At 44.7% G+C, this 10,185-nt stretch overlaps 1 protein-coding gene across 2 annotated transcripts in view; it reads left to right on the forward strand.

Moving 5' to 3' along the window:
* MPHOSPH9 (M-phase phosphoprotein 9) overlaps window positions 1-10,185 on the forward strand; it is an 86,447-nt gene that overhangs the window by 16,675 nt on the left and 59,587 nt on the right. For both annotated transcript variants that reach the window (XM_011948452.1, XM_011948453.1), the window contains exons 7-8: window positions 3,974-4,064; window positions 8,374-8,480. In XM_011948452.1, coding sequence (XP_011803842.1) covers window positions 3,974-4,064; window positions 8,374-8,480 — 198 coding nt within the window. The remainder of the gene's footprint in view (window positions 1-3,973; window positions 4,065-8,373; window positions 8,481-10,185) is intronic.

Consider the following 10,185-nt stretch of genomic DNA (forward strand, 5'->3'; position numbering starts at 1 on the left):
TCCCAGGCTGGAGTGCAGTGGCGTGATCTCGGCTCAGTACAAGCTCCGCCTCCCGGGTTCACACCATTCTCCTGCCTCAGCCTCCCACGTAGCTGGGACTACAGGTGCCCACCACCGCGCCTGGCTAATTTTTTGTATATTTAGTAGAGACGGGATTTCACCGTGGTCTCGATCTCCTGACCTTGTGATTCTCCTGCCTCGGCCTCCCATAGTGCTGGGATTACAGGCGTGAGCCACTGTGCCCGGCCCCCGACTGATTTTTTTGTATTTTTAGTAAAGATGGGGTTTCACCATGTTGGCCAGGCTGGTCTAGAACTCCTGATCTCAGGTGATCCACCCGCCTCGGCCTCCCAAATGCTGGGATTACAGGCATGAGCTACCAGTTAGTTCTATTTTAGAAAAGCCATTTAGCACTGTGTTCTGTTTTAGAAAAGTAATTTAGTAGTGAATTGGTAGGTCTATTTTAGAAAAGCCCTTTAGTTTAGAACTGTGTTGGTAGTTCTATTCTGTTGACTCTCTGTGCCATCAAGGATGGTATATCCTTGTTTGGTATGACAGCAGAAAAACATTTGGAGATGGGTAAAAATTGCTTTTTCTCGTTGGGATAGATTGGTATAAAGGGAGAATGTTTTCATACACAGTAGTTTCTTTTCTTCTGTTTTTGCTAAGATTACAGGTCTTCTTGTGCAGACTTCTGCTTCTGATAAACTTTGGCCTTGTGGTTATGTACTCAGTGGGTTCCCCGATGTTCTCGCTGGCCTTTGTGATTGTAGCTCAGTATATGCTGTGTAGCCCCATGGTTCTGCCTTTGCTGCACATTAGACTCACCTGAGGAGATTTAAAACTCTGCTTCTCCTGGCTTCCAAGCCTAGGTGCTAACCTGTGTTTTGGGACTTTAATTAGGTGATGCTGATGTGCGGTAGAGTCTAGGAGCCGCTGGTTAATTAGGCCACTGCCTAATTTTCCTTCTCTATTCAGTGGAGAATCAGACCAGCTGCCCATGGTCTGGCCCTGCCTTTGAAATGCTCTTCTGCTCACATCTTCTACCTCTTGCGATCATAGGGCAGAAAGTGGAGGCAGTGATTCCCTCTGAGTCTTTCTTTGCTCAGCTCCTGGACAAGTTTTAGTTTTCCTTTTTTCGGGTAATTGAAATATTCGGTATTAAATTACTAGGAGAAATCAAGTTTCTTTGATATTTCTGAATGCTAAATGATTTTGAGCTCATGGTGGTTGTTGAATCAGAGACGCCCCCGCCCCCCGAAATGCACTTCTTACGTGATTCTGGATTCACAAAAGTTAGAACTGGCCGGGTGCAGTGGCTCATGCCTGTAATCCCAGCACTTTGGGAGGCTGAGGCGGGTGGATCATGAGATCAGGAGATCGAGACCATCCTGGCTAACATGGTGAAACCCTGTCTCTACTAAAAATACAAAAACTTAGCCGGGCGTGTGGTGGGCACCTGTAATCCCAGCTGCTCGGGAGGCTGAGGCAGGAGAATGGTGTGAACCCAGGAGGTGGGGCTTGCAGTGAGCCGAGATCGCGCCACTGCACTCCAGCCTGGGCAACAGAGCGAGACTCCATCTCAAAAAAAAAAAAAAAAGTTACAACTTTCCTCTTTATTTAGTTATTTTTCTTCTCTCATTGGTTTCAGTTTCAGTCTAAAGCAGAGAATGCTTGTTAACCGGATTCTCTTATCCAATTTTCTTTTTATACAATGGTAGTTTATTTTGGGTAAATAGCACCTTTGAAGTAATTTTGAAATTGCATGTTGTTTAGCAGAAGGGTTTTCCAGGACTTGAGTTGCTCTTTGTTTCCTTGGTCCTTTGTCTTGGACAGACTCAACTTTCCCATTTCACAGGCCGAGGGGCTTCGGTGGTGGTTTTTCAGATGGGCTAATATGGTTACTAAAACTCATTAAGGTCCCTGTGCTAAGCTTAGGCCGGCTTCTTGGGCTAAGAGGGTTTATTTTTAGAAGGGCTTTTCATTGCACCCTACTTTTACTTTTAATTAAAAGCTGGGCCTGTTTTCTTCAGTGGATGCCTTGTTTCCCCAGAAGAGTACAGCAGGCGGCTCTGTAAGGTAAGCCCCTGCCAGCCCACTGTGTGTGTGCGGCAGCCGAGTGCACTGAATTTGCATCTCAGAATCCAGACGAGGACAAAATATTTTGCTTGGGATTGTTTGACTTGGAGTTTTACTTTTCCAATCACCTTCTCGATGTTTTTTTTTTTTTTTGACAGAGTCTTGCTCTGTCGCCCAGGCTGGAGTACAGTGGGGCAATCTCGACAAGTTCCACCTCCTGGGTTTATGCCATTCTCCTGCCTCAGCCTCCCAAAGTGTTGGGATTACAGACATGAGCCACCGCACCCGGCCTTCTCTTGGTCTCAAGTACTGAGACAAATTGAAACAGGTGGAATTTCTTCCTTGATGAGAAAGAAAATAAGTGGTGCCTTATAAGACTGATGTGTTAATCACCCTTCTTGGTAGGTCGTGTTATCCCAGTGTGATTTTACTTTGGCAGTGGGTTCATGGATGGTTACATACTCTTTACAGGAATTAAAAGTTTGATGAGGGACCTGATAAGATAAATTCAAATAGGAATATTCTCATCACATATCACTGGAAACATTTCTTGTGACAGTGTCAGAGATGTTGTGAGGATTGATTTGCTCAGAATTTTTACTAGAATTGATAAGTAAGCAGAGACTAGTAACCAATTGTTTGTATATAGGAAGTAGTCTACTACTTAAGGCACATATTATTGATTTATGATTTTTAGAGTTAATCTGATTTATTGTAATTATAATGATAAAATAAATTGTTAGAGCTTTTAAATTAATTTTTATACTAAATGACTTTAATTCTAGGCACCTCAAATTTGTTTTGGAAGTAAATGACAAATTATAAATACATTTTAGGTCTGAACTCACGAAATAATACCTGCCCCCATTTTTCTCCTTCCAGCTTCACAGAGAACCGAAATAAACTTTTGTAAATTACACAGGCAAAAAAAAAATATTTGACAGTGAATTCCTATTGGTTAGCATTCTTGTAACCATGGGGAAACCAGGCTTTTTTCTTTTTTTGTGACAGAGTCTTGCTCTGTTGCCCAGGCTAGAGTGCAGTGGTGCAGTCTTGGCTCACTGTGACCTCTGCCTCCCAGGTTCAAGTGATTCTCGTGCCTCAGCCTCCAGAGTAGCTGGGCTTATAGGCACCCACTGCTGTGCCCAGCTAATTTTTTTTTTTTTTTTTTTGAGATGGCGTCTTGCTCTGTCGCCCAGCCTGGAGTGCAGTGGCCGGATCTTGGCTCACTGCAAGCTCCGCCTCCCGGGTTTATGCCATTCTCCTGCCTCAGCCTCCCGAGTAGCTGGGACTGCAGGCGCCCGCCACCTCACCCGGCTAGTTTTTTGTTTTGTTTTGTTTTTGTTTTTTTGAGACGGAGTCTTGCTCTGTCGCCCAGCCTGGAATGCAGTGGCCGGATCTCAGCTCACTGCAAGCTCCGCCTCCCGGGTTTACGCCATTCTCCTGCCTCAGCCTCCCGTGTAGCTGGGACTACAGGCGCCCGCCACCTCGCCCGGCTAGTTTTTTGTATTTTTAGTAGAGACGGGGTTTCACAGTGTTAGCCAGGATGGTCTCGATCTCCTGACCTCATGATCCGCCCGTCTCGTCCTCCCAAAGTGCTGGGATTACAGGCTTGAGCCACCGCGCCCGGCAGTTTTTGTATTTTTAGTAGAGACAGGGGTTTCATCATCTTGACCAGGCTGGTTTCGAACTTTTGACCTCGTGATCCACCCGCCTCAGCCTTCCAAAGTACTGGGATTGCAGGTGTGAACTACCGCACCTGGCCTAGGCTTTCTTCTTTGTGAACCCTCTGAAGGTTTCTCTACACCTGGTTTGACGCCTGGCTCTTGTTCCTTGGGTCACAGATGGTGCCTAATGACTTTTAGCTGTCAACCAATAGTTTTCTTTCTTGTAGTCTGATTTTGCTGCTGCTACACATCCTCGTGCTTTTTACCTCAGTAAACCAGATGAAACTCCAAATGCTTGGATGTCTGATTCAGGAACAGGTATGATACTTAAATTTTTATTTTTTTAATCTAAGCTACACTCAGAGGAAGGTACTTAGTTTTTTAGAGCATTATTTTTAGAAAACAACTTGCCTACGTTTCTCCTTATAGGATGATACTGTATAGTAGTATAGTTTTGTAAATATGTGTTGTGGTGTTCTCTGGTAGCAGCCTTACCTTTGTTTGTTTTGTTTTTTGCGATGGGGTCTCACTGTGTTGCCCAGGCTGGGGTGCAGTGGTGTGATCAAAGCTCACTGCAGCCTCAACCTCCTGGGCTCAAGTGATCCTCCCACCTCAGCTTTCCAAGAATAGCTGGGACAACTGGCGGCACCACCATGCCCAGCTACATTTTGTATTTTTTTGTAGAGGCAGGGTTTCGCCGTGTTGCCTCAGCTGGTTGTGAACTCCTGGGTGTAAGCAATCCACCTGCCTCAGTTTCTCAAAGTGCTGGGATTACAGACTTCAGCCACCACACCCAGCCACCTTTCTTGTCTTAATTTATGTTACAAGAGCTGTAAAGAGAATGAAGAAGTACTTTTGCAGTTATTTTGAACAGCTATAAAAATTATCAACCTTTTTTGGGTAGTTCAAAATGAATTAAATTCAAACCCTCTGAGCCATCCTTTACACTCCATGGTGAGCTTATTCCAATCTTAATTGCTTTATATACATACTTTTTTTCCCCCCCACATCCCATGTCCAATTCATCAGGATGAATTAGCTTTGCCTTACAAAACTTTCTAGAATCCCACCACTTCTCACCACCTCCACGGCTTCCAGCCTAAGAGTGGCCTCTCATCTATCACCTGGGTTGCTGCTGTCTTCTTAACCAGCCTCCCCACTTCCACTCTTGCACGCTTCAGTCTGTTCTCAACATAGTAGACAAAGTGATCCTCTGAAAAGTTAAGTCACATCATGTGACTCCTCCGCTCCAAACCCTGTTGTTCAGAGTCCTTACAGGGGCCCACAGGGCCTAACAACCTAGCCCTGTTACCTCTTTGACCTCACTTTATACTGAGTTGTTCCTCGAATTACAGTGGGGTTATGTCCTGATAAACTCACCATAAGTTGAAAATATCATAAGTTGAAAATGGGCTGGGCACAGTGGCTCATGCCTGTAATCCCAGCACTTTGAGAGGCCAAGGTGTGAGGATTGCTTGAGGCCATGAGTTTGAGACCAGCTTGAGCAACAAGTTGAGACCCCATCTCTACAAAAGAGTTAAAACATTAGCCAGGGGTAGTGATGCACCTGTAGTGCTAGCTACTTGGAAAGCTGAGATGGGAAGATTGCTTGGGTCTGGGAGGTCAAGGCTGCAGTGAGCCATGATCAATCACATCACTGCACTCCAGCCTGGGCAACACCAAGACCTCGTCTCAAGGAAAAAAAAAAAATTGAAAATGCATTTAGTACAGCTAGCTTATTAAACATCATAGCTTAGCCTACTGTACATTAAATGTGCTCAGAACGCTTACATTAGCCTACAGTTGGGCAAAGTTTTCTAACACAAAGTATGTTATAATAAAGTATTGACTATTTCCTAAACTTTATTGAATACTGAGAGTGAAAACAGAATGGTCATATGGGTACTCAAAGTATGGTTTCTACTGACTGCATATTGCTTTTGCACCATGATAAAGTAGGAAAAAAAAAAATGAGTCGAACCATTGTAGTTTGGTGATTGTACTCTGTCCCTTTCTTTCTTTCTTTTTTTTTTTTTTTTTGAGACAGAGTTTTGCTCTTGTTGCCTGGGCTGGAGTGCGATGGTGTGATCCCGGCTCACTGCAACCTCCGCCTCCTAGGTTTAAGTAATTCTCCTGCCTCAGCCTTTAGCCTCCCAAGTAGCTGGGATTACAGGCACGCACCACCACGCCCAGTTAATTTTGTATTTTTAGTAGAGACGGAGTTTGTCCATGTTGGTCAGGCTGGTCTTGAACTCCTGACCTCAGGCGATCTGCCTGCCTCAGCCTCCCAGAGTGCTGGGATTATAGGCATGAGCCACTGCTCCCGGCTGAGCTCTGTCTGTTTCTTTGATGAGAAGGGAGACTGTCTGCTCAAATGTCCTAGATATGTTTTAGGACTTTTGCATTGGCTGTTTTCCATACTTGAAATGTTCTTCCCCCTGTATGAGGGAGCTCCCTCATACATGGCTAAAATGGCTGATGCCCTCTTAATTATCCTCTCAGTAGCCAACCCTGTTCACCTAATTCAAAACTAGTGCCTGCCTACCCCACCCCCCACTACATATCCCCTTTATCCTGTTTTAAAATCTCATCAGAGTGCTTACCATCTGTATACTGCATGATTTACTTACTTTTCTTGTCTCACTCCTCCTGCCTCCCCAGCCTGGCACTATAGGTGCTCAATAAACATTTGAATTACTGAATTACTCACAAAGAAATTGTCAGCTGGGCATGGTGGCTCACACCTGTGATCCCAGCACTTTGGGAAGCCAAGGTGGGCAGATCACTTGACTCCAAGAGGTTGAGACCAGCCTGGGCAACATAGCAAAACTTCATCTGTACACAAAATACAAAAATTAGCTGGGTGTGGTGGTGTGAGCTTATAGTCCCAGCTACTTGGGAGGCTGAAGGGAATGATGGTTTGAGCTTGGGAGGTCGGGGCTGTAGTGAGCTGTGATTGCACCACTGTACTCCAGCCTGGGAGACAAATCAAGGCCCTGTCTCAAAAAAAAAAAAAAAACAAAAAAAACAAAAGAAAGAAAGAAATTGTCTATTTTAAAATATATTTTAAGGTTGGACCTGGTAGCTCACAACTATAATCCTAGCACTTTGGGAGGCTGAGGAGGGTGGATTGCTTGAGCTCTGGAGTTCGAGACCAGCCTGGGTAACATGGCAAAATCCTGTCTCTAATAAAAGTACAAAAAAAATTTAGCAGGGCTTGGTGGTGTGTGCCTGTAGTCCCAGCTTCTTGTGGGGCTAAGGCAGGAGGATGTCTTCAACCTGGAAGGTTGAGACTCCAGTGAGCTGGACTGGGCGCAGTGGCCCATGGCTATAATCCCAGCACTTTGGGAGGCCGAGGCGGGAGAATCAGTTGAGATCAGGAGTTCAAGACCAGCCTGGCCAACATGGTGAAGCCCCATCTCTACTGAAAATACAAAAATTAGTCTGGGCGGCCGGGCGCGGTGGCTCAAGCCTGTAATCCCAGCACTTTGGGAGGCCGAGACGGGCGGATCACGAGGTCAGGAGATCGAGACCATCCTGGCTAACACGGTGAAACCCCATCTCTACTAAAAAATACAAAAAAAAACTAGCCGGGCGTGGTGGTGGGTGCCTGTAGTCCCAGCTGCTCGGGAGGCTGAGGCAGGAGAATGGCATGAACCCGGGAGGCGGAGCTTGCAGTGAGCTGAGATCCGGCCATTGCACTCCAGCCTGGGCGACAGAGCGAGACTCCGTTTCAAAAAAAAATTAGTCTGGGCACAGTGGCTCACACCTGTTATCCCAGCACTTTGGGAGGCCTAGGTGGGCAGATCACTTGAGTCAGGAGTTTGAGACCAGTCTGGCCAAAATGGCAAAACCTTGTCTCTGCTAAAAATATAAAAATTAGCTGGGCGTGGTGGTGCATGCCTGTAACCTCAGCTACTCAGGAGGCTGAGGCATGACAATCGCTTGAACCCAGGAGAAAGAGGTTGTAATGAGCTGAGAAAGTGCCACTGTACTCCAGCCTGAGTGATAGAGTGAGACCCTGTCTCAAAAAAAAATTAAAATAATAATAAAATATATTTTTTTATTTTTTATTTGAGAAAGGGTCTCACTCTGTCACCCAGGTTGGAGTGCAGTGGTGCCATCTCAGTCTACTGTGGTCTCTTTTTTCGAGACAGAGTCTCGATCTGTTGCCCAAGATGGAATGGAGTGATCTCAGCCTCCCAAGTAGCTGGGATTACGGTGTGTACCACCACACCTGGCTGATTTTTGGATTTTTAGTAGAGACGGGGTTTCACCATGTTGGCCAGGCTGGTCTCAAACTCCTGACGTTAGGTAATCCTCCTGCCTCAGCTTCCCAAAGTGCTGGGATTACAGGTGTGAACTACTGCGCCTGGCCAAAAATATATATTTTAAATTGTACCAACTCATCTTGACTTTTTATATTTCAGTTTTAAACATTCGCATCCAGTTAGGACTCTTACATAATACAGAATTTAGATAACTTTTTTTCCATCAAAATTCAAATTACTTTAACTCAAAATTAGTTTCTTCCCATATTTAATTTCCTTTAGATAGAAATGTTATTCTAGAAAGCATTTTTGTTTTTTCCTCACTCTTTTCTATTCTGTGTATTTGTGCACATCAGGATTGACTTACTGGAAACTAGAGGAAAAGGATACACACCACTCTTTGCCTGAAACTTTAGAGAAGACGTTTGTATCATTGTCTTCCACAGATGTGTCACCAAACCAGGTAATTTAAAAACCTGTGGGCTGGGCGCTGTGGCTCACGCCTTAATCCCAGCACTTTGGGAGGCTGAGGTGGGCGGATCATCTGAGGTCAGGAGTTCAAGACCAGCCTGGCTAACATGGTGAAACCCTGTTTGTACTAAAAATACAAAAAAATTAGCCAGATGTGCTGGCGCGCGCCTGTTAATCCCAGCTACTTGGGAGGCTGAGGCAGGAGAATCACCTGAACCTGGGAGGCAGAGGTTGTAGTGAACTGAGATTGTGCCATTGCACTCCAGGTTGGACAACGAGAGTAAAACTCCATCTCAAAGAAAGAAAAAATTGTGTGTGTTTGTGTTTTATAATTGTTGCCAGGTACTCAAGTATAAATTTTATTTTTCAACTTCTAAAATACTAGAAAAAGTATGGGCTTTAGAATCATACTCACTTGTTTTCAAATTTAGTCTGTCATTTTTTCCTTATGTAATCTTAGCAGTGCTTCTTAAAAGTGGAATTGAAGGCTGGGTGCCATGACTGAAGCCTGTAATCCCAGCACTTTCGTAAGCCAAGGCGGGCGGATCACCTGAGGTTGGGAGTTCAAGACCAGCCTGGTCAACATGGTGAAACCTCATCTCTACTAAAAATACAAAAATTAGCTGGGCGTGGTGGCATGTACTTGTAAACCCAGCTACTCAGGTGGCTGAGGCAGGAGAATCACTTGAACCTAGGAGGTGGAGATTGCAGTGAGCCAAGGTGGTACCACTGCACTCTAGCCTGGGTGACAGAGCAAGACTCCGTCTCAGCAAAAACAACAACAGAAAAAAGTGGAATTAAAAATTTCATATGTACATATTTCACCTTTGTATTTTTTCTTTTTTTTTTCTTTGAGACGGAGTCTTGCTCTGTCACCCAGGCTGGAGTGTAGTGGTGTGATCTCTGCTCACTGCAACCTCTGCCTCCCAGGTTCAAGCGATTCTCCTGCCTCAACCTCCTGAGTAGCTGGGATTCCAGGCATCTGTCATTATGCCCAGCTGAGTTTTGTATTTGTGTAGAGACGGGATTTCACCATGTTGGCCAGGCTGCTCTCAAAACTCCTGACCTCAGGTGATCTGCCCGCCTTGGCCTCCCAAAGTGCTGGGATTACAGGCGTGAGCTACTGCACCCAGCCTCCTGTATTTTGATCAGGTAATGAAGGAGTAGCTGGGGAAAAGGAGAAATACTATTAAACTAACCAAGAGACATAAAAATGTATGACATGTACAGACAGACGGGGCAATGTACTTGTAAGCATCAGAGTCTCAGTGACAGAAACTGTCTGAAAGGACAGTTCTATACTGCATGAAAGGAACAAAAAGACACAGGTCAACAGAGAAATGAAGTACGAGGGAGGTAAGATTGTAGGGGCAAGGCAGGCTTAGTAGGCTTTGCAGTTGCAGGGTTCATTCACAGTGTTAACTTGATCTTGAACATCAGTAAGTGGAACCTGCATTTTGTTGACTGTATAGTATTGTTAACTTCAATGTTTCCCATTTCATGTTCTACCAAGAAACATTTATAAATTAGACTGATACAATGCTTTTTTTTTTTAACCGCTTTAGAATTTATATTTTGTTCTTATGGAAAGAGTCTTTAGACTTAAACATAGATTTTATTATGTATCAGTAACTTTTTGTTTTTTTTTCCATAGAGATGAGATTTTTGCTGTGTTGCCTAGGCTGGTCTCAAACTCC

Source organism: Colobus angolensis, unplaced genomic scaffold (assembly GCF_000951035.1).
Source record: "Colobus angolensis palliatus isolate OR3802 unplaced genomic scaffold, Cang.pa_1.0 Scaffold28, whole genome shotgun sequence".
NCBI lineage: Eukaryota > Metazoa > Chordata > Mammalia > Primates > Cercopithecidae > Colobus > Colobus angolensis.